The following is a 25,505-nucleotide window of genomic DNA, read 5'->3' as shown; positions in this document are numbered from 1 at the left end:
TGCCCATGTCCGTGTAATCAAACGATACATTTAAAATTTAGTGACTGACTGCGTTACCAATTACCTAGCTTAGCTGTAAGCTAGCTAGCATTACCTAGCTTACCTTATCTAGATTAGCTAGCTTGCATTACCTCGCTTACCTTATCTAGTCTATTCACTATTGCTCGCCCCTCTCGTAAGTGATTGCAAAGTGAATCTAAAGTATAAACATGAATTATGCAGACACTTAGGTTAGGGATTTATTTGAAGGAAAAAAAACATAATAAAACACGAAGTTTCTTTAATCTGTGAGAAAATACATCAATATTTATAATATAATCATATGGATCAGTCGTCTTAGTTGATTACTCACTAACTCAGTACTGAGTACGAAAACTGTTGACGTAACAAACCACAAATTACATCGTATAATTCTGTTATGTAGCTTAGTGTGCAAACAAATAGGAATTTAATGTCAGCAAACAAGATCTGGTGTAAATAAAAATAATACAATATTAAAATAACTTCTGCTACCATGGTAACAGTAATTAGGAGCTTCATTCAGAGTGAAGGGAGAACTACATATAGAATAACAGAGGAACTTTGTATTTTAAGAAGTTAATCAACTTAAATCATACTACCAAAGCCAATGATACAATCATAGAATTATTTAGTTCCATTTTTATATAATTTTCTTTCACAACGATATTGATAAAAGAAAAACTGAAAAAGTTCAGTCCGTAGATAATTTTAAACATAAAATAGATGTGAATATTTTCTAAAATACAATGGTAACCATGGAAACACTTCAGGGTCAGCAGAACCTCTTTGCATTGAAAATATGGTGTGCGTATTTTCTTAGCATTTCTTAGTCCATTTTGCAAATTGTAAATATTTGATTACGTTTATACAATATACATAGGCTTTACTGTCCAGTTTTGTATATTGCTGGGAGTAGGAGTAACCATGGTAACCATGATAGCTGAGTCTGAATATTTCCCTTTGTGTTGAGCCCGGAAGTGAAGTTATCAGTTTAGGTTCCTGCTCAGTTCTGAAATAGATAACAAAAATGTTAAATAAAATGAAAAAGCTGTATTTCACAATATTAGTAGCACCTCTATGCACCGTTTCATTTCCCTGCCACGGAAATACCAACCTATATCACCAAGTCAGCATATTTAGTAAAAAGATTCATTTACACCCCGAATCTGCAGTTACCATGGCAACTAGTATAGTATTTACCTGCAAGTATAGTATTTACCTGCAAGTACAGTGGCGACGAGCATGAGGAAGCAGGCAGCGATGACGAAGATAGCGCTAACTCCGATCTGCATGGTGACCAGCTCAGCTGACTTCAGGTTGATACTCAACATGTCGATATTCAGTTGGAACTGCAGATTTTAAAGGGAATTTAGGGTCAGAAAATATACTGTAGTTATTATAACATGTTTAACATTTTTACAACTGCTGGTTACATAACACTACAGCTAGTAAACATAACGATAACTAATTACTAATTACTAATTACTGACTAATTACTGCTACTAATACTCACGTCTTCTCGGAGAACTCTAGACAGTGACCTTCCGAGCGCTTCGTTGAAATACCACTCAGCGTCCTCCTTCACAGAGATACAGAGTCCAACACCGACACCCACAGAAGCAACTGAGATAGCGATTAGTTAGCAATCAAGTAACCTTAGTTACCTGGTTACTTAGTTACCTGGTTACCTGGTTACTTAGTTACCTGGTTACTTAGACACCCACAGAAGCAACTGAGATAGCGATTAGTTAGCAATCAAGTAACCTTAGTTACCTGGTTACTTAGTTACCTGGTTACCTGGTCACTTAGTTACCTGGTTACTTAGACACCCACAGAAGCAACTGAGCTGAGATAGCGATTAGTTAGCAATCAAGTAACCTTAGTTACCTGGTTACTTAGTTACCTGGTTACTTAGACACCCACAGAAGCAACTGAGATAGCGATTAGTTAGCAATCAAGTAACCTGATAGTTGCATAATCAGTCCTATTTTAGTAAGCCATTTTAGTAAGCTAGTTTACCACAGTAACCAGTTTCCGACTTGGATACTAATCAGTAATGTGGTTGCTAATTTCAAACTTAGTAACTAAGTATTATTCTCCATTTTTGCACCCCTCGAAAATCCAAGAACTGGAGTGTATTAAAAGCGTTCACCGTTAGAATATCAGAAATAAGCAATCTCCGCTACCTGGATCGCATGGTACAACTACACTTATCCCCCTTATTTCTGATGTCTCTTTAACGAATGCGATTTTTATTCTTCACATGTGGAAATCTTAAACAAAAAACCAGTTTGTCGCCCATCAAAACGTAGAACCAGTTCAGCACGAAACCTCACCTTGTTTTACAACTCATTAGCAGTTCAAGGGCCTAAATTGTGAAATGCTATGCCCTACCATCTGAATGTAATTCAAGATATCGAACAAAGATAAGCCGCCGAGTTCATGTAGTCTCTCTCACGACTAGTTTTCACTAATTAAACAACTCAACAACGAACAGAGTTATTGATACCGTCAGTACACTGACCGTTACCAACTGGAGGGTATCCAGTAAACAGACATATTACCATCTGGTGGGCATCCAGAAATCAGTTAACTATCCATCTGGGGAAAAATCCAGAACAAAACACATCATAAAACAGCGTCATGACGAAAAGAGGATGCTTATTTGCCGGTCAAAAAAAGTTGAAACAGCAGATCCCACCTGGAAAACAGGGCTCAACGATCAGAAAAAACCTAAATAAAGGCAAGGAATGTTACTACACATCAGTTAAACAAATTAATCTACAAAAGAAAAAGATAGCCTGTCAAACATATATTAATGAATTAAAATCACATGAAATAATGCTTGTACAAGAACCGTACGCCATTAAAAATAAAATCTGTTACGTTCCTAAAACACACAAAGCATTTAGCCCACACTATAGAGAACAAAAAATAAGAACCGCAATAATTTTACCTATTGACTTAGCAAGAAAATCATTCGTACTCACAACATTTACGAATAGAGATATCATAGCGGTAAAATCAAATACACACACAAAGAAGGGCATAATGTGGTGCTCGTTCTACATGGCCATGGACAATAATATACAAGACATCGAACCTGATGCAATAGATAAATTCTCGAGACTAGTAGAATATACAAATTCTAAAAACATTCCAATGATAATGGGAGCTGACTCAAACGGTCACCATATACTATGGAACAGCTACAAAACAACTCCTAGAGGAAGGATAATATGTGAATTAATAAACAAATATAATCTCAATGTAGAAAATAAAGGAAACATTCCAACCTTTACCAACACTAGAGGATTCAGGAGTGTAATAGACATTACAGTCACTAACAAAAGTGCAAATAAACTCATAAAAAGCTGGGAAGTGGATCAGAAACCATCACTATCAGACCACAAAATGATATCGATCAAACTAGATATTGGAAATCACTCTACTTCATATAAGAGATGCACGGACAATATAAAATGGGATGAATATAAGGAAGAAGTAAAGAAAGCATTAGATAAACAACCATTCAGATATAAAGTAAGCGGATCACCACAGGAAAGAGAGGATAAAGACACAAAATTTATCAACAATATACTAATGAAGGTATTCAATGAAATGTGCCCACTCAAAAAAATAATACATAAATCGAAAATACCTTGGAATAAAGAAGTTGATAAAACCAAAAAGAAAGCTCTGAAACAAAAAAGTAAAACAATTAAAGCTTCAACTGAAGAAAAAAGAAACGTTCTCATAGCTAAAGAGAGCGATTACAGAAGAGAACTACAAAAAATAGGAAGACAAGGTTGGAAAGATCACTGTTCAGAAACCAAATCAAAAAGTAAACTAGCTAAATTCCCAAAACAGAGGAATAACGAGTGGGAAAGACTAAACTGCCTTAAACTACCGAACGGGGAATTCACTAAAACTACAGAAGAAACCCTGACATTCTTAGCTGATACACACTACCCTGAAAATGACCAACACAGACAGGTGACGATCACAGAGTCACAAGACCAAATAGAAGATGACGTCATATCAAATGATTCATACAGAAGAGCGATTAAAACACTTAAATCAAAGAAAGCTCCAGGACCAGACAAAGTTATGAATGAAATGTTAAAAGCGTGCAGTGACATATTAGAATTACCACTCATACATATATTCAAACGCTGTTTAAAACACTCAATCTCACCGACTCAATGGAAAATAAATAAGGGGGTAATCCTGGCAAAACCAGAAAAGGATGATTATTCCAACCCCAAAGCATTCAGAATCATAAGTTTAACATCGAACATTCAGAAACTAATGGAAAAAATGATTTTAATATACCTAGAAGACAAGGTGGGTATTGACAAAAAACTAACAAAGAACCAATATGGATTCAGGAAGAGAAAAAGTACACAAGCTGCGTTGCACAGATTGACAAATAGAATAGAAGAAGCTATATCAAATGGACAATATGCACTGGGAATATTTTTGGACGTAGAAGGGGCATTCGATGCAATCAAATTCAGTTCAATTAGAGAAGCTATGGAAAAAATAAAAATCCCAGACAAGATCATAAACTGGATCTATATCATGTTAACAGAGAGGGAAATAGAATTAGAACTACACGGTTTCACACTAAAAAGAAAAGTGTATAGAGGATGCCCTCAAGGAGGAATCCTCTCACCCCTACTATGGAATCTCACACTAAATACACTATTAGCAAAAGAAGAGCTTGATGAAACGTTTATACAAGCTTTTGCTGACGACCTAGCTATCTTGATACAAGGGATAGACCTTTACACAATAACAGGTATTGCGAAAGCTTATCTTAAAACAATTGACAAGTGGTGCATAAAAAACGGAGTAAAAATAAGTGCCTTGAAAACTAAAACAGTCCTATTCACCAATCCTAGGAAGAAATATAAATACATTCCTATCGAATTAAACAATACAAAGATGGAATTATCAGACAAAGCGAAATACCTAGGAGTCATCCTAGACAATCACCTAAGATGGGCCCCTCATATAAACAAGAAGTGCCAAATTGCCACTAAATTACTGATGACATGCAAAAAATATGTCGGGAAGAAGTGGGGACTGACCCCAGACAAAGTTAAAAATAAAGAAATCATCAAAAAATATTTTATGAAACAAAAACTACGTCTTCCCACAAAAAACAGAGATCAAATTAGATATTTAACACAAATAATTTCAGGACAGAACAAACTAGCGGCGAACATACACAAAATAGACAGGCTAGTTGTTCCATACTGTAGACACTGTCCCAGGGAAAGAGAAACAACGGAACACTATCTGGCAAAGTGTCCAGCATACACAGAGGCAAGACAAAACAGTTTCAATATAACGCACACAAATCTTCTCAACATTATAGAAAACTTCAAAGCTACCGAAATAATAAGCTACATAAGAAGAACAGGCCGGATGGAAGATGAATTCGTCTGCTACTATATAGAAGACTAGATCACGGATGGCGCAGGTCTGAAAATTTGAAATTAGCGCCCTATAACTAGCAAAAATACACCCAGCGCAATAAAAAGCAAAAAATTGTCACAAATAATAAAGCGCGCGTCGAAAGACGCGCACAAAAGAATAACAAAGGAAATGGGAGAATTACATCATAGGCTCAGGCATGCCTGGTAGGTTCCTGTCAGCCCACTAGAATGACAGGGGGCAGCCTGTTCTATCGAGTACCCGGGAGAACATCCAGGCATGGGTGGTGTTCTCCCGTGAACGAGCATTATGACAGTTTCCCTCACGGGAAACGTCGCTCACCAGGCTTTATCCTCTGGAGGGGCGGGATCACTAGCCCATGCCAAGTGACCCAAACCTACTGACACCTACAACCAGAGGAACCCCAATAGACGTTAGTCACTAATGACGGACGTAGCCTCCCAATAGGGAGGTAAAGTGGGTGCCCCAACATTTAAAAAAAAAAAAAAAAAATGTAGTCTCTCTCTAGTAAGCTCACCAAGTTCATGTTGTCTCTCCTTGATAACCGCTAATCTGAATCAGGGGATACACTCCTTCAAATAGGAACTCTCTGATGTGCTGGCGCAATGACTCATTAGCAAGATTTTACAATTAATTACACCACAATTTCAGTCGTAAGCCTGGGACAACGTTACTACAACCTTACACTATTACGGCGTACTACTACTACTAGGAGACGTAGTAACACTATTTACAGCTCCGTCTAAATAAAAGGTCCAGATACAAGGCGGTAACTAGTGGCGTTTACCACCTACAGTAGTGCGCCTACACTCTACAGTAGTGCACCTTCAGTAGTGCACCTACGTTTATTACAGGAAATGAATGCATATGCCATATTGCAAATGGCTAGTTGAAATACTACGCACTGCTACTCAATGTAAACAGCCTTAGTTTGCCGGAGCTACACATCCCTTCTACCATTTCAAGTCAGCTTATTTGCAGAAGCAACCAAACAACCGAACAAACGGACAAACCAACAGAAATTGAACAAACAAATGCGAGGAGTTGAAATAGGTCACTGGTGGTGTGATGAATTGAAATAGGTGATAGGTCACTGGTGGTGTGATGAAGTAGTCAATGACGCACACGATATCTAATATAGTACAATTAGGTATAAATTCTATAACTGTCATGGTATAAATCTGTCAAAACTCCCCCACAATACATAGAATACATTACTTAGAATCTCCCCCACAATACATTAAATTACTTAGAATCTCATCCCTCAATACATTGACAACAGGTAAAGGACTACTTATTGTTGAACTTTAAAATTATCTTAATTAGCTGTTTTTGGGTTCCCTGTAATTTAATCAAAGAAAGAGCTTACCACCTGTGGGATAAGAAAATAGCGGAAATAAAATTATCAAATTTATAGTTCCTCCACCGCTATCAGTTGATTAAGCTAAAGAGAATATTGCAGTGCTACCGAAAATATAATTATAGATACTGTAAGTTATTTAATTTTAATTAACGTATATTTAAAATAAGCTTAAAACCAAATGTTACTCACCCTTTAAAGCTTTTTAACTAAGCTTGTGTAGCAAGTATATAATAAGGAATTATATAATTTTCAAGGAATAGTTTACTTTCCACAAATAATTGAGAACATTAACTAAAAAGTAACAAAAAGTTACTGCAAGTCTAACAAATGTCATCTTGACAGTTTTTCATTATAACTATATATATTACGCTAATTTTTAAATAAAGCAAGGAGGACTAGGTAGGTTCATAAAAACAAAATGTTATTGAATATCTTCCAGTATGTTCTTATCTGTTGATCCTTAGGTTCAATATCCGATATGGCCGATAGTTGTGGAGAAGGCATTTGAACTCTGTGATTTGTAAGCAAATTCCTTCGATATTTATGTTCGTAGTTTTTACGAACCTACCTAATGAGGACGTTATTGCAAAGATAAGGGCGACCTTTTGAAGACTTACCATATCACATTAAAGTTACTGTTATAAATTATAATTACTGTTATAAATTAGCGAGTTTTTAATAGTTACACCATAGTACTATAAAATTAAAATGAAATTAAGTTATAAATAACTTTTATCCAACAACTAACCCAAACTATTTCAAACAGTAAAATTATCTGACAACAAAATTAAATAAATTTGGGTTGGAAGAACAAATATTGTGCAGAACATGCAGTTTGGAAAACAGTTACTATGGTAACATACGGTGTTGAACACAGTTACCATGGTAACATACGGCGTAGAACACAGTTACAATGGTAACATACGGCGTAGAACAGTTACCATGGTAACACACGGCGTAGAACACTGTTACAATGGTAACTTGCAGTATAAAGTTAAGTATTCAAATTATTTGAAAGTGTGTTGCCAGTTTTCAGATTGCCCATAATTATAACTGAGCCCAGCTCAAGCACTGTCATCGTGTGAGTACTTCCTCAACAGTTACCATGGTAACACAAGTAACTGTTGGTAACCACACATGGTAACACAAGACCCTTTACTGGTGTCGAGATATCTCTGAAAAAGTGAATTGTTATCATGAAGTACACTTCTTTACTGGTGGGGAGGCAAATTAACAATCCGGAGGGGGGGGGGGGGGGGGCGGAGGGGGGGGGGGGAAGGGGGCATCACGAGAACTCATTAAATAAGAGACGCGAATTAGTAAGGAAATTTAGACACGCTAATAAATTTGTTTTAAAGAAATATCCATTACAATGTCCCAAGGCTTAATTACAATGCAGTTGAAACCTAGTTGTAATAATAAGGAAAGTACCTGCGATGATGACGGAGACTATCATAAGAATACAAGATCCTCCCAACATGATACCACAGACTCCCGGAGCCAGTTCTATCACATCTATACCAGTCAGACTCAGACCAAACCGGGTCAGATCAATGTCCGCCTGGAATATGTGCTTGTTAGTAGTTACTATGGTTACTAATTACTATGGTTACTATAGTTACTGTAGTTACAATGTTGCCTGCAATACATGCTATTTACTACGGTTACTAATTGCTATGGTTACTATAGTTACTATAGTTACAAATATCACTAGTAACTGTTTAGATATTGGCCACTAGATTACTAACTAGCAACTAAACTTATAACTGGTAACCAGGGAAACTAAAGCTATGGTTACTATAGTTACTGTAGTAGTAGAAACTAACCTCAACTTTTAGCGACTGCTCCACTTTTCTGCCGATACTCTCGTTAAAATACTTTTGCGCGTCTGTCTGCATTGTCATGGAAACGCCCAGAGCAACAGAAATAGAGACAGCTGAAGCAGATCAAAGTTACAGGTGGAAAGTTAAAACAGTGGAATTGAAGAAAGCAGAAATATCATAAGAATAGTGTTTTAACATTTTGATAGTATTAGTAATATTGTTATTACAATAATAGTACAGTATCATTAGTAGTATTAGTTTACAATACTGGCAGCAAGACAAGTAGTTACTATGGTTACTGGCAGCAAAGCAGCAAGAATTCATGCCACCAGACGTCATACAAGTAGTTTCGTTACTGTTACCATAGTAACGCTAATACTGATACAGTGTAGCAAGACGAACAGACATGCAAGAGTGAAACCAGCATTCTTAAAATGAACACATGACGTCACACCATGTGATATGACGTCATAAACACGTCACACGTGACGTCATGAATATTAGAACCAGCAGTATTGATATTGTGAAGTTGAAAGAGTGAAAGTAAGATACAGCTGTCATGCTACCACGACATAAGTATACATAGTACCTTGGTGGTTGTCAGGGTAACATGATTACATTAGTTGTCGGGGTAACATGGTTACATTAGTTGTCGGGGTAACATGGTTACATTAGTTGTCACTTGTCAGGGTAACATGATTACATTAGTTGTCAGGGTAACATGGTTACATTGGTTGTCAGGGTAACATGATTACATTAGTTGTCAGGGTAACATGATTACATTAGTTGTCGGGGTAACATGGTTACATTAGTTGTCAGGGTAACATGATTACATTAGTTGTCAGGGTAACATGGTTACATTGGTTGTCAGGGTAACATGATTACATTAGTTGTCAGGGTAACATGATTACATTAGTTGTCAGGGTAACATGATTACATTAGTTGTCAGGGTAACATGGTTACATTAGTTTTCAGGGTTACATGGTTACATTAGTTGTCAGGGTAACATGGTTACATTGGTTGTCAGGGTAACATAGTTACATTAGTTGGTACATGGTAAAAAAGTGGAATAATGTTTTGTATCTTGGATGTGCGATCATTCACAAAACAATTAATTGAAATTCAGAGTCACATGCTTAAATTTATGAAGTCTAATTAAAATACAATCTTGGTTAGATAAGGCTGGGACAACTACACCCCTACAGGGGTACACCCCCCTCTTCCTACAGCCCTACAGGGGTACACCCCCCTCTTCCTACACCCCTACAGGGGTACACCCCCATCTTCCTACAGCCCTACAGGGGTACACCCCCCTCTTCCTACAGCCCTACAGGGGTACACCCCCCTCTTCCTACACCCCTACAGGGGTACACCCCCTCTTCCTACAGCCCTACAGGGGTACACCCCCCTCTTCCTACAGCCCTACAGGGGTACACCCCCTCTTCCTACACCCCTACAGGGGTACACCCCCCTCTTCCTACACCCCTACAGGGGTACACCCCCTCTTCATACACCCCTACAGGGGTACACCGCCCCTCTTCCTACACCACCCCTCTTCCTACCACCCTACAGGGGTACACCGCCCCTCTTCCTACACCCCCTCTTCCTACACCCCTGCTACTCTAGTATGTGTCCTGTAAATCAATCAACCAATTGATCGTTATCCTCAAAAGTACCTTGAATGGTATTTAAAATTAATCATTCTGTATAAGATTTCGTCAACCCATGCGAATAAATGTTTAAACAATGTTTAGTTATAGATATTTAGTTATTTAGCTGGAACTCAGTTGCAGTAAAAAAGGTATTAGGATCAATAATTAATCAATAAATTAAATCGATAAATAGGATGATTATCCGTGTAGTAGACAGCATGCGTTACATCTATTAAGACACACAGAAACATGAGATAAAGACACAAGATAAAGATTTGAGACATTGAAAAGATCACATATTGGGTTTCCCCATAATCATAAATAGAATCAGTAGTTACCATGGTAACAGTACCATGGTAACAGAATCAGAATGTCACAATAGTAGGTAGAGAAGGGCAGCAAGAATTCGCTTCAAGGTAACAATATAGTAGAGTAGGTAGTGGTAACCCTGGTAACAACAGGTAGACAAGGAGCTGTTTTGAGGGGTTGAAAACTAACGAAGGTTGGGGCAGGAACGAGGGGTGGGGCAGGAAGGGGATGGCGCAGGAAAGAGGATTGGGGCAGGAACGAGGGGTTGGGGCGGGGCTGGGAAAAGAGACGGAGCAGGGACGAGGGGTGGGGCAGGGAAAAGAGACGGAGCAGGGACGAGGGGTGGGGCAGGGAAAAGAGACGGAGCAGGGACGAGGGGTGGGGCAGGAAGGGGATGGGGCAGGGATGAGGGGTGGGCAGGAAGGGGATGGGGCAGGGATGAGGAATGGAGCATAGACGAACCGTTTCACAAAATAACCTACTACTTCGGGACTTAGGGGGTTTAGATTCAGCTAAAGTAGGGGCTAGAAATAAACCTAGAATTGAGCTGAAGACGATTTACACAAGTATTTTGAAAGCTCCTGCTAAAACAAACTTTTCATAACACTTTTAAGTTTTAAACAAATCCCCCTCCACGCTAGAATTGAGGGTTGTTATGGTAACTAACCTGAGATTAAGTTCCTAAATCTAAAGATATTATGGGATGGAATAAGTTTCACTCGTAAGATAGGGTAACCAGCAAGGGAGTATTTTCAGCCCTCAAAACAGCAAGTGAAGACTGATAAGGCGCTAAAGTACATGCAGCATAATTTGAATGCTGAAATACCTTTCTCTTTCTCTTTCTCTTTCTCTTTACGTTCACAGTCGCTAGTGGTCCGGGTTGGGAATGCTTCGAGTCAGGATAAGAATTTTTCTATTGAAATCGTCCAAATGATGAATCATTACAACAATATTTTTCAACATAAAATCGCTGGGGCTTGTGAGATCACAACTTCAAATCTCCCTTCATAGGTCAACACGGTAAATAATCATAAAAACTAAAATACATCAGCTAACATAAAAATAATTGGCCCGGATCACAATAATAACAAAATATTTGGAATATAATAGGATCTCCCGTTTTAATCTTTACCCTGAATAGGGCAGAGTAGAAGTGAGTTACAGTATTCGTGTAGTGAATGTGAGTTACAGTATTCGTGTAGTGTTGAAGTGAATGTTAACTGCAACTTACACGTGACCAACACACAGCCTGGCAAGGCTTGGACGGAACAAGAACAATAGTTTTTTGGTTACTATAGCAACCATAAAACATGCGGTTAAACATTACCACATCTCAGCTTCACAAACACACATAGTGTGGCAGAATTCTGTATCACCATGACAACAGAATACTGTTTCCCCTGGATACTACTACAGATATTCCTAGCAACGTTACGATTGTTATCTGAACTTAATAGAAATTAGATAGACTATGTTTTATCTTAATAAGGACCTCTAGTGGAACATAAAGTGTTCTCTTTATAAAGATAGCATATCCTTATTGGAACGAGGGTATTTTCTTCTTGAAGCTCACTATAAGTTGTGGCTATTAAAAAGTATATACGATAGTTAGAAAGAATCACTTTACTATAGTATAATAGTATTACACTATAGTATAATAGTATTAAAATATTAACTATTACTATAGTATAATAGTATTAAAATGTTAAAATGTACCTCCAAGGAAGCAGGATATTAGTTGGAAGAGTTTGAGAAGAGGGAGTCGTGTAATGAGGACGAGAATGCTGATTAGGAAGGAGAGAATACACGTTACTATCCCTATTATCAGACACACTTTTGTAGCTTCCGTCTTATTCTTCACATGGTACGGCATCTTCCATGGAGCAGGGACTGGGGGTTGTCATGGTAACAAAATAGTGAGGGGTTGTCATGGTAACAAAATAATGAGGGGTTGTCATGGTAACAAAATAGTGAGGGGTTGTCATGGTAAGATAGTGAGGGTTGTAATGGTAAAACAATGAAGGTTGCCATGGTAACAAAATGAGATGTTGTCACAGTAAAAATATATTGACTATTGAGGGGTTGTCATGGGAACATAGTAAATGGTACTAACCGTTATGGCATCTGATAGCGATATCTCCTTCTCTGGCAATCTGTCTCTTCGCGAGGAAATGTTCTTCTTCTTCTTCTTCAGCTGATCTCCTTCTGCGACCTATTGTTGGGGTATAGTAGTAAGTATTGATGTTTACTGTAGTTTAGTTAGTTAGTTAGTATTGATGTTTACTGTTGCAACCAATTTATTATTGGTAATAAATTGTAATCAAATAGCTGCTGAAAATATGTATAAAGTTCTGCCAGAAAGTTTGCCAGGTCTGAGGAAAATTTGGAAAATCTTACCAAGGTTAGAAAACTGGGGGTTCAGAATCTCAATGAGATCGTAAAGCTGGTCGTCATAGCAATATCTCCAGAGTCCCAGGTTTACGAGCGTTATCCTTGAAATTACCATGGTTACATTATGGAAACTTAGGCAACCTAATAAATAGACTATGTATCTAACAAGAATTGAGGGTTGCCATGGTAACTAACCTGTCTCTAGGTTGCTATGGTAACTACCCTGTCTCTAGGTTGCTATGGTAACTAACCTGTCTCTAGGTTGCTATGGTAACTAACCTGTCTCTAGGTTGCTATGGTAACTACCCTGTCTCTAGGTTGCTATGGTAACTAACCTGTCTCTAGGTTGCTATGGTAACTAACCTGTCTCTAGGTTGCTATGGTAACTACCCTGTCTCTAGGTTGCTATGGTAACTAACCTGTCTCTAGGTTGCTATGGTAACTAACCTGTCTCTAGGTTGATATGGTAACTAACCTGTCTCTAGGTTGCTATGGTAACTGACCTGTCTCTAGGTTGCTATGGTAACTAACCTGTCTCTAGGTTGCTAAGGTAACTAACCTGTCTCTAGGTTGCTATGGTATCTGACCTGTCTCTAGGTTGCTATGGTAACTGACCTGTCTCTAGGTTGCTATGGTAACTGACCTGTCTCTAGGTTGCTATGGTAACTAACCTGTCTCTAGGTTGCTATGGTAACTAACCTGTCTCTAGGTTGCTATGGTAACTAACCTGTCTCTAGGTTGCTATGGTAACTAACCTGTCTCTAGGTTGCTATGGTAACTGACCTGTCTCTAGGTTGCTATGGTAACTGACCTGTCTCTAGGTTGCTATGGTAACTAAACTGTCTCTAGGTTGCTATGGTAACTAACCTGTCTCTAGGTTGCTATGGTAACTAACCTGTCTCTAGGTTGCTATGGTAACTAACCTGTCTCTAGGTTGCTATGGTAACTAACCTGTCTCTAGGTTGCTATGGTAACTGACCTGTCTCTAGGTTGCTATGGTAACTAACCTGTCTCTAGGTTGCTATGGTAACTGACCTGTCTCTAGGTTGCTATGGTAACTAACCTGTCTCTAGGTTGCTATGGTAACTGACCTGTCTCTAGGTTGCTATGGTAACTAACCTGTCTCTAGGTTGCTATGGTAACTAACCTGTCTCTAGGTTGCTATGGTAACTAACCTGTCTCTAAGTTGCTATGGTAACTAACCTGTCTCTAGGTTGCTATGGTAACTAACATGTCTCTAGGTTGCTATGGTAACTGACCTGTCTCTAGGTTGCCATGGTAACTTACCTGTCTCTAGGTTGCCATGGTAACTAACCTGTCTCTAGGTTGCTATGGTAACTAACCTGTCTCTAGGTTGCTATGGTAACTAACCTGTCTCTAGGTTGCTATGGTAACTAACCTGTCTCTAGGTTGCTATGGTAACTAACCTGTCTCTAGGTTGCTATGGTAACTAACCTGTCTTTAGGTTGCTATGGTAACTAACCTGTCTCTAGGTTGCTATGGTAACTAACCTGTCTCTAGGTTGCTATGGTAACTGACCTGTCTTTAGGTTGCTATGGTAACTGACCTGTCTCTAGGTTGCTATGGTAACTAACCTGTCTCTAGGTTGCTATGGTAACCAGGGACAAAAGGATTTCGCGGCATGTACGAAATCGCGAAATTTCCCATTCTCCGCGACAAATTTTATGTATAGTTTAATGTATAGCCTGTTAAATTTCGCGGTACCGCGAAATTTGGCCAAAATAATCGCGAAATCCTTTTGTCCCTGATGGTAACTAAACTGTCTCTAGGTTGCTATGGTAACTAACCTGTCTCTAGGTTGCTATGGTAACTAACCTGTCTCTAATGAGCCAGCCCTGTCTTTGTACGGACGCTTGTATCATAGATCTCCAGGGTGTCATGTCAATCTCTCCTCGGGACAGCTCCGGGTAGAGCGTGCCAAACAGAACACAGACTGAGAAGGATGTTAGATTAACATACAGTTACTACCCTGTACTATTTCAATATACTAGTAGTAGCAATAGTAATTATAGGAGTATACTGTATAAGTATTGATGGCTGACTAGTAGCTAAAAGTAAAAAATTCAATAAAATCAAACGGTTTTAAATCAAATTCTAACATGGAAATCAATGAGTTAAATAAGAGCTGAAGAACGAAAGTAGTTGAATAATGAAAGTGAAAGTGAAAGTACCGGAAGAGAGGAACGTCAAGATAATGAGAGAGATTGAGATTCTCTTCTCCTTTCCTTTGTTTCTTTTATCTTTATCATCGTCACGGTCGTCAAACGGCTGAAACAAGATGAATTAATAATTTACTTACTTTTAGTTACTTACTTTAGTTTAGCATCGATAAAAGGATAAAGTTATAAAAACTAACGAGTGAGGGGATAATTGCCATTTCACAGTTGAAGTGTGGTGAATGAAAGCAATACCACCGAGAAGTCGGTTATCAATACACTCTTGTGTTAATTTGCCTTTCATATGAACGACAAAGAGACTTAAAGTCAGCGGTGAAAATTACTTAAAATAATGTACTTAAATCACGCTCAGTCTCACGGTTAATATTTTATAAGCATGTAACACATTGGTTACTATTGGTTACTATTGGTTACTATTGGTTACTATTGGTTACTATTGTAGTAAAGTAGGGATGAAGTAAAATTTGATGGTCTCTGAGTAACTAATAGGGGCCTCCGGGACAGTCTAAGCTAGTAGTAAGTAAGCTATCTAAGCTATCCTTTCAGCCGAGGAGTAGAGAGGGGGGAAAGCGGCTAGGAACGTGAAATCAGATCTGGGAGTGTTAGCGATAGGCTAACAGGGGGGGGAGCCTTACAGCCTAACTAGCTATAGGCTCGGTTCTACCGGCTCAGAGGTAAACGGTTGACTAGCTAAATCAACTTGACTAGCTAAATCAACTTGTATAGCAAGAGTTACTTCAAGGAGCAGGATGAACAAAGGGAAACGACTTAAATTAAGTATAATCGAACTAAGAGTAGGTGCACAAAACTTTGGTCCTTAAAATGACCCGAAACTTTACTCGTCCAAACCACAACTCTTCGAAAAACAAATGCCACGTTCAATAAGACTTCCCCGCGGCCCGCTTACCGCGCTGCTGGTCACGTGGGATCACGTGTAGCGTGTCCGAGGTCACGCGACCAGCACTGCAGTACTCAGGACGGCGGGAAAGTCAGGCCCTGAGGGCCGGTAGTAAATAATAAGACATGTAAAAATGTCTACACCCCCGTTAAAATGAAAGATAAGGAAAGATAAACCTAGAGTGTACTGATAAAATGTGTGAAAGGGTCACGAAATAGAGTTAAGAAACTGTCCCAAACAGGGCTCCCGGACAAAGTTAAAACCGTCCTAAAAACTACTGAAATTATGATCAGGGAGAACACTGCAGTACTCTAGGAAGGCTTGGTTGCTGGCAACAGCTGTACTCGTTGTTATGGCAACAGCTGTACTCGTTGTTATGGTTACTACTGTATTCGTTAATATGGTAACTGATGACATGATTATGGTTCCTATAATAGTCCTCAGTAATAGTCGCTATCGCAACCCAGAAACTACAATACTTACTAACTAACTAAACTACTGTACTAGTTCCAACTTGCTGGAAAACTTACTAACTGGATGGGGGTTGCTATGGCAGCTACTGCATACTGTACTAGTTGCTATGGCTACCACTATAATTCTAGTTACTATGGCTACCATTATAATTCTAGTTTCTATGGCTACCACTATAATTCTAGTTGCTATGACCACCACTATAATTCTAGTTGCTATGGCTACCACTATAATTCTAGTTGCTATGGCTACCACTATAATTCTAGTTGCTATGGCTACCACTATAATTCTAGTTTCTATGGTAACTACTTTATTGGTTGCCATGGTTACTACTACATTTTGATTAATAACTTACTTGCAGCTGAACGTCACCAAGGGTCCCAACCAAATCAAGACACATAATCCATATCTAATATTACTGTGTGGTTACACTACTAAACTACAGTTACATGATCCACAAAATATTAAACGAAACTTGGAAACAAACTACTGATAACTATTGGTAAGATATGTATAATAGTTCTACTGGAATTGCTAATAATGTACACGCGTACAACAGACAACAGGAAAACCTGACCACCTCCAGATTTTAATTGTCACGTGACATTGTGTTGTTACCATAGTAACGTGCCACTTTGCCATGGCTACCCGCCAAGTACCACTCGTGTAGGAGTGATTAGTGAGCTCACAACATTAAATATTATCAAAAATGGTTAAAAAAAGAGAAAAAAAAACTTTGTGAAATGTATAACTTTGTGTGTCAGGTGTTATACAAATTGTTCCATTATTCAATTTACAATCACAACTTTTGGCTATTTTTAAATCGCACGTTTGAAATGAGCAGTTGTAACTAAGCGGGAAGTGTTCCATCGGTTATAAAACTGCCTGCCTGATTGGGGGGGGGGGGGACAGGAGCCATGTGGGAGTTAAAACACCCTGTTATAAAGTATAAACCTCCTAGTTGCTATGGTAACTATTCCTAGGTAGCCCTGTTATAAAGCTGCCTGCCTGACTGTTTAACTTACCAGCCTTCTAGGACGGTAGCCAATGTGCTCGTCTTGTACACACAAGCACAGCTCCTGACACGACATTTCACTACACAGCGTATATTATATATAGTGTATATATTAATTATTATTACTAGTGTACTACACTATATTATATAGTACACACTTCATACTAGCGCACAAACCCGCTGCCAATAAATAAACTAAACGTAAGCAAACTAACTAACAGTAACTAACAAATATTGTTACCACGACAACCAGGTAGTTACCACGGCAAACAGGTATTACATTCCTTAAATAACAATATGCAGAGGAATTAATATAACGTACATTACACAGGAGTAGCTATGGAACATTAGTAAAGGTACACTGAGAGGGACAGAACACTAACACACTAACAGAATACGAATAGAACTAGTGTTTACTACTGTTTTATTGGAATTTAGAGAATTCATCAACCGTGACCGAGTGATGACAGTTAGCATGTTTAGTCATGTTAACAGCAGCAGACAGTGTTGCCATGGTAACATCATAAGGGCCGGGACACGATACCTCATCACTTAAACAAGATCCGATAAAATAGAAAAGATTAGAATAGTAACATGACACTTTCTTTGTTATGGTAAAATGTGGTGCAGAAAAATGTGGAGTGATGGTGACTAATCAATTAATTTCTCCGCATTGTGATTAATTACATTAATCAACTTGTAATTAGTCTTCCGGAGGAATTGGTTAAAACTTGGAACCAGAAGTGAGCTAATGTGACAATTATATTATGACCATTATAACACAGATTGTCACAGAACATAGATATTGTAACCATGGCAACACGGACTGTCACAGAACATAGATATTGTAACTATGGCAACACAGACTGTAACCACGACAGCAAAAACTTCCGAGCAACACAACAACATTAAACATTAAATATAAACTAGAAGTATAGCGACTAACGAGGGAGAGTAACAGTTAAACTGATATTGAGAAGGAGAAGACACACATCTCACACTAGCAACACAGGACACTGTACTGCAGGGTTACCAGGGTTACACAGGACACTGCTAGGATACAAGGTACTGATAGCTATGTGGCCTCATCCCCCTCAAACCGACCGTTTAAAACTATCAACACTACAAATATAGAGCAGGCAGGTTGCAGAGTGACACTACAAATATGTTCCATTTGATGTTATATTTACTTTTAGTACACACTGCACCTGAGAGAGCTAACCACTCCGAATATTGATTAAATTTAAATATATTTGAAATTATTTAAAGATTAATAGCATTTATTTTATTTTTTACATCTATTATGCAGGGCTCATGTAAACTCCAGGGCCTAAATCTCACTAAAATTAGTAATAGATAGACAGACTTGATCAGAACGCAATAATATTGGTGGCTTACGCCGCGCGAGGTTAAATACGTTTCATTTGTTAATAAGCCTGTGTGCTTTCGCGTTGGATAAGTTTTGACGTTGTCAAGACTGGTCACTGGGGTTTGGAGATGCTACAATCTCATGGAGTGGAAACCGAAAATTAGTTCCCTGATAAAGTATGAAAGTGTTTGCTGTCTCCAGCTGAACAGTGTTAGGACCTGTACAAGTAAGTGTATAGTGTACAATGTACAATTTACAATGTACAATGTACACTGTAATTTTAGTACGTGTAGAACTTGAGTCCAGGTAGCGCACTTTAGTTCGACAGAGTTGAGAGTCGAACCTTAGGGTTTGTCGAACTAGACTCTACAATACGTATCGAACTAGAGTGCGTGTCGAACTTGAGTACGTGTACCCAATGTACACAGTGTATACAGATTACAGTGTACACATCACTTGAAGGTAATAACAGCTTTTAGAAGTGAATATGATCCAACCCCCTCCTCCCCACCAACACCTCCACCACCGACTTTTCCCCTTACTTTCACTTCCGGACTGGAGATGAACATTCTTAGCTCATTACAGAAGACTCGATCAGGTGGAGTGACCTAACAAGGAGGTGTCCATATCAGGAGATGTGTTGTGACATTACGTTACCAAACAGCCTGCTGATACGGCTCTACAATTAGCCCCCACCACGTGTCACACAGGGAGGACGGATCTGAGTCACATGTGGTGACACGTGCTAAATTAAGAGGGTTGCTATTGGTTACATGTGTGTCACGTGATGTGGAGTGTAATATTGTTAAGGTAACTGGATACGTTACTGGCGAGTGTGTTGTTACACGCTCATCAGAGAGCCATCTCTTCAACACTACGACTCAGAACAACTTCCTTAGTGAACGTTATATTCTAGTTCTAATGTACCGTCACAATAGTGACTTTAATATATATTATATATTATCATATTAGTACAGAGGTTCCTTTAGTGGCAATTTAATGGAACTTTACAAAATCTATAATGAACAACTCGAACTTTAGTACAGGTTGCTCACTGAAACCACACGTTCATACACGGAGCCGGTAGGCGCTCAGAGATGGCAATCCCCTAAGAGATTTGTTGGAAACTTTCCTCCTTGTATTTGTCAAATGAACACAGTGTACCATGATTAGAATGATAAGTTATTTTTAAAATGAACAACTTTATGTTATTTATTGCATCGTCATAATATTCACATAATATGTTGAATAATGAATATATTCACATATAACTGTAACCTAGTTACTGTTACCATGGTAACTAATATAACTGCTTACATTATAATAAGCGTCCTCTGAATTCTCGGTTATCTTCGATAGAACACGTTCTCGGTTTTCAGATGATTTGTGAAATTTCTGTAACGTTTTAACATGTACACACAACACACAAAAGAAGAGCTCTGAACCAACCTTTCAGTTTATTAGTTTTCTAATTTAGTTACTGCTCGAGTAACTAAATGGCAAATGTGCAGCAGAGTAACTAGTAGTTAGTAGTGACTAACTGTGTAGAGGGGTTGGCTCAGAGACGGTTACATTGAAAGAAGAACACAAATAGTTAGTAGAAGTATATACTAGTAACCCTAGTAACCATGGTAACTAGTATAGAGTAATAGTTAGTAGTAGTAAAGATGGTACAAATAGTAGGGAGAACCCAACACAGATAAAAGGAATAAAAAATGCTTCAGATTTAGAGTTCTTTTTGCTATGGTTATGAAGTAATATATAATATATATTGTATAATGTATTTCATTCAGTTCAAGTTAACGAACTTTATCTAGAGCTTATGCTCTTACTGCAAGATTTTGTGGTTAGATTTCGCTCTTGAGGCCTGGTTTTAGGTAAGATTTGATCTTACTGCAAAGTTTTTGAGTATTTTTGAGTCAGGTTTGAGTATTTTTGAGTCAGGTTTGCCCTTTTTGCAATGATTTAGACCTTGGTTTTGTTCAGGATGTCATGCTATTTATTGCTCTGAGGCCAGGTTTTAAGAGTTAATTTAATTGCAATGTTTCACAATGTTACAAATGTTTTAATTTCAAACTTTACCAGATCAACCTATTATTATATCAGTAAGTAACCTAGTAACAGTAACTGTTACCATGGTAACTAGTATTATTATATCATTATTACATAAATATAATATAATGTTACCTTGGGAGGAGCTTTGTATTGGACGATCGGGTCAAATGTGTGCATCTGCATCTCACTGTCACCTGGAACTTTCTTATATTCCATTCTAGTCCTAACATGTATAATATGTTATTATCTTATTAACAATAATATCTAGTAAATATAACAACAATATTGAGTAAACATTATTACGTGAATAACAATTGGGACAATAATATCAAGTAAATATACCAACGAAATAATTCAACTAACAAATCAACTAATCAAATTTTGTAAATTCGGTTTAACTTTAAAGCAGTACAATTGAGTAGGCACGATTCATACAAAGAGTAGAAACAAAGATTATTACAAAGGAGCAAAGGACCTACGATGAGTAGAAAGATGATACCTACTCTCTTGCAGCCAGGGAGCAGCAAGAGAGTAGAAAGATGAGACCTACTCTCTTGCAGCCAGGGAGCAGGTTGCAAGAGAGAGGAGAGTAGATAGAAAGGAGGGCAGTATATATATAAGAAGCAGAGTGTACACGATAATATAGCGTGTAGTTCGCAAGCAGCCATTAGAGCTGTAATGGAGAGAAGTAAACATACGCGGCACAGCAAAATACCACGGAGCTGAGCAAGTAGGCAGTGAAATATGCGTGTTTACACAACTATTACACGCAGGAAGGCAGTGAGGTGATTTGTCATAGGTCACCAGGGCGGGCGAGTCACGTGGGGTGATGACGTCACGTGGTGTGATGACATCACGTGGTGTGATGACGTCACGTGTTGTGATGACTGATGACGTCACGGTAGAGGCAATGAAAGAAAAGCAAAATTTATTAATGAGTAGCGGAGAAATGACCCAAAAAGGACTGATTAATGAGACTCCGGGAAACATGCAAAGCAATAGAGAGAGAGAGAGAGAGAGAGAGAGAGAGAGAGAGAGAGAGAGAGAGAGAGAGAGAGAGAGAGAGAGATAGATAGATAGAGAGAGAGAGAGAGAGAGAGAGAGAGAGAGAGAGAGAGAGAGAGGAGAGAGAGAGAGAGAGAGAGAGAGAGAGAGAGAGAGAGAGAGAGAGAGAGAGAGAGAGAGAGAGAGAGAGAGAGAGAGATAGATAGATAGAGAGAGAGAGAGAGAGAGAGAGAGAGAGAGAGAGAGAGAGAGAGGGAGAGAGAGAGAGAGAGAGAGAGAGAGAGAGGGAGAGAGAGAGAGAGAGAGAGAGAGAGAGAGAGAGAGAGAGAGAGAGAGAGAGAGAGAGAGAGAGAGAGAGAGAGAGAGAGAGAGAGAGAGAGAGAGAGAGAGAGAGAGAGAGAGAGAGAGAGAGAGAGAGAGAGAGAGAGAGAGAGAGAGAGAGAGAGAGAGAGAGAGGGAGAGAGAGAGAGAGAGAGGAGAGAGAGAGAGGAGAGAGAGAGAGAGAGAGAGAGGAGAGAGAGAGAGAGAGTGAGAGCGAGAGAGGAGAGAGGAGAGAGAGAGAGAGAGAGAGAGAGAGTGTATTTACTAGTACTATTGTAATGATGCTGTGATGTGCGGTAGTATCAGCAGTGTTCTGAAGGTATCCACAATCAGACATTACACAGCACAGACATTGAAATATCAATACTGTGACAGGTATATGGGAACCTGTTGATCGTCTGATTTTGAGAAAGTCATTGACAGGGTAATTAAGATAAGGTGGTTGATAATTTAACTTGTTTAAATAAATACCCCCCCCCCCCCCCCCCCCCCCCCCCCCCCCCCCCCCCCCCACCCCCCCCCCCCCCCCCCCCCCCCCCCCCCCCCCCCCCCCCCCCCCCCCCCCCCCCCCCCCCCCCTTAAATAAATACAGTGTAGTAAACTGTTAACCACTGTAATCAGGCTGTTACATACGAGAAAATCATTGAAATAAAACCGTTAAATGAAACATTCGGATGAACCTTAGATGATGTAATATTTTATGGTGGACCCGGACGAACTTTCTAACTCAAATCAAATCATCGTTGCACAACTGATAAGGCTAACGTAGGGATCAAGTCTAGTCAGTTATTACGGCAAGATGGGACACAGACGAAGGACAGAGAACTCGAAATACCCTTGCAGTTACAGCCCGTTACACTAGTTACAGCCCGTTACCCTAGTTACACTCAGTAACCATAGTGACCTCGTTACACTCAACTCTTGAGTCGGATCATTTCCCAATGCGGGACGGGCATTATAAACAAAGAAAGAGCTGTGGTAATCGTATTTCATTAAACATGGAGTATCTAATATCACAATGTAATATCAGGTACACAATGTAATGAGTTAATGAAGGAAAACAGTAAACTAGCCGAGTAATGAGAGCTACCGGACAACTGAACCCAATTAATAAGGAATGTAATGAGCATAAAACAGTTACACTACTCCACCATATCTAGTGGGACATAGTGGGGCTTAGTGAGACTGGGACACAGAGGGGCTCCGTATAGTGGGGCTTAGTGGGACTGGGACACAGAGGGGCTCCGTACAGTGGGACTTAGTGGGACTGGGACACAGAGGGACTCCGTACAGTGGGGCTTAGTGGGACTGGGACACAGAGGGGCTCCGTATAGTGGGGCTTAGTGGGACTGGGACACAGAGGGGCTCCGTACAGTGGGACTTAGTGGGACTGGGACACAGAGGGACTCCGTACAGTGGGGCTTAGTGGGACTGGGACACAGAGGGGCTCCGTACAGCGGGGCTTAGTGGGACTGGGGCACAGAGGGCTCCGTACAGTGGGGCTTAGTGGGACTGGGACACAGAGGGACTCCGTATAGTGGGGCTTAGTGGGACTGGGACACAGAGGGACTCCGTATAGTGGGGCTTAGTAGGACTGGGACACAGAGGGGCTCCGTACAGAGGGGCTTAGTGGGACTGGGACACAGAGGGGCTCCGTACAGTGGGGCTTAGTGGGACTGGGACACAGAGGAGCTCCGTATAGTGGGGCTTAGTGGGACTGGGACACAGAGGGACTCCGTACAGAGGGACTTAGTGGGACTGGGACACAGAGGGACTCCGTATAGTGGGGCTTAGTAGGACTGGGACACAGAGGGGCTCCGTACAGAGGGGCTTAGTGGGACTGGGACACAGAGGGGCTCCGTACAGAGGGGCTTAGTGGGACTGGGACACAGAGGGACTCCGTATAGTGGGGCTTAGTAGGACTGGGACACAGAGGGGCTCCGTACAGAGGGGCTTAGTGGGACTGGGACACAGAGGGGCTCCGTACAGTGGGGCTTAGTGGGACTGGGACACAGAGGAGCTCCGTACAGAGGGGCTTAGTGGGACTGGGACACAGAGGGACTCCGTATAGTGGGGCTTAGTAGGACTGGGACACAGAGGGGCTCCGTACAGAGGGGCTTAGTGGGACTGGGACACAGAGGGGCTCCGTACAGAGGGGCTTAGTGGGACTGGGACACAGAGGGACTCCGTATAGTGGGGCTTAGTAGGACTGGGACACAGAGGGGCTCCGTACAGAGGGGCTTAGTGGGACTGGGACACAGAGGGGCTCCGTACAGAGGGGCTTAGTAGGACTGGGACACAGAGGGGCTCCGTACAGTGGGGCTTAGTGGGACTGGGACACAGAGGGACTCCGTATAGTGGGGCTTAGTAGGACTGGGACACAGAGGGGCTCCGTACAGTGGGGCTTAGTGGGACTGGGACACAGAGGGGCTCCGTACAGTGGGGCTTAGTGGGACTGGGACACAGAGGGACTCCGTACAGTGGGGCTTAGTGGGACTGGGACACAGAGGGGCTCCGTACAGCGGGGCTTAGTGGGACTGGGACACAGAGGGGCTCCGTACAGAGGGGCTTAGTGGGACTGGGACACAGAGGGACTCCGTACAGTGGGGCTTAGTGGGACTGGGACACAGAGGGGCTCCGTACAGAGGGGCTTAGTAGGACTGGGACACAGAGGGGCTCCGTATAGTGGGGCTTAGTGGGACTGGGACACAGAGGGGCTCCGTACAGTGGGGCTTAGTGGGACTGGGACACAGAGGGGCTCCGTACAGTGGGGCTTAGTGGGACTGGGACACAGAGGGGCTCCGTACAGAGGGGCTTAGTGGGACTGGGACACAGAGGGGCTTAGTGGGACTGGGACACAGAGGGACTCCGTATAGTGGGGCTTAGTGGGACTGGAACACAGAGGGACTCCGTATAGTGGGGCTTAGTGGGACTGGAACACAGAGGGACTCCGTATAGTGGGGCTTAGTGGGACTGGGACACAGAGGAGCTCAGTTTAAAAAACCATCACACAAAGTATAACTGAGTATCAAAAGAGCTACAAACGAGACAAAGCAAACGCGAAACTAAAACGAAAAGAACGAGGCGCTCAATGGAATGTGTAACCATTTGAATTGTGTAGAGTCACGCGGGACCTGGCTACGAGCAG

The 25,505-nt window shown here is 40.5% G+C and overlaps 1 protein-coding gene across 5 annotated transcripts in view; it reads right to left on the bottom strand.

The window, feature by feature from the left end:
* Positions 1 to 275: 275 nt before the first annotated feature.
* Positions 276 to 25,505, bottom strand: part of LOC134825285 (uncharacterized) — a 43,819-nt gene continuing 18,589 nt past the window's right edge. For 2 of the 5 annotated variants that reach the window (XM_063837445.1, XM_063837446.1), the window contains exons 2-11: positions 21,164 to 21,256; positions 20,294 to 20,371; positions 15,218 to 15,314; positions 14,862 to 14,979; positions 13,032 to 13,126; positions 12,748 to 12,846; positions 12,351 to 12,524; positions 1,535 to 1,644; positions 1,241 to 1,370; positions 276 to 1,030 (exon numbers count right to left, since the gene is read on the bottom strand). In XM_063837445.1, the coding sequence (XP_063693515.1) occupies positions 1,008 to 1,030; positions 1,241 to 1,370; positions 1,535 to 1,644; positions 12,351 to 12,524; positions 12,748 to 12,846; positions 13,032 to 13,126; positions 14,862 to 14,979; positions 15,218 to 15,314; positions 20,294 to 20,371; positions 21,164 to 21,247 (1,008 nt within the window). In that variant the 5' untranslated portion in view covers positions 21,248 to 21,256 and the 3' untranslated portion in view covers positions 276 to 1,007. Of the gene's footprint in view, positions 1,031 to 1,240; positions 1,371 to 1,534; positions 1,645 to 6,620; positions 8,026 to 8,281; positions 8,412 to 8,676; positions 8,787 to 12,350; positions 12,525 to 12,747; positions 12,847 to 13,031; positions 13,127 to 14,861; positions 14,980 to 15,217; positions 15,315 to 20,293; positions 20,372 to 21,163; positions 21,257 to 25,505 lie in introns of those variants that run through there. The other 3 variants (XM_063837447.1, XM_063837448.1, XM_063837449.1) reach the window with 3 other exon arrangements.

This window comes from Bolinopsis microptera, chromosome 13, assembly GCF_026151205.1.
Source record: "Bolinopsis microptera isolate Bmic1 chromosome 13, MBARI_Bmic_1.0, whole genome shotgun sequence".
NCBI classification, from domain to species: domain Eukaryota; kingdom Metazoa; phylum Ctenophora; class Tentaculata; order Lobata; family Bolinopsidae; genus Bolinopsis; species Bolinopsis microptera.
The sequence above is the reverse complement of the archived record's forward strand: the minus strand, read 5'-3'. Positions and strand labels throughout refer to the sequence as shown.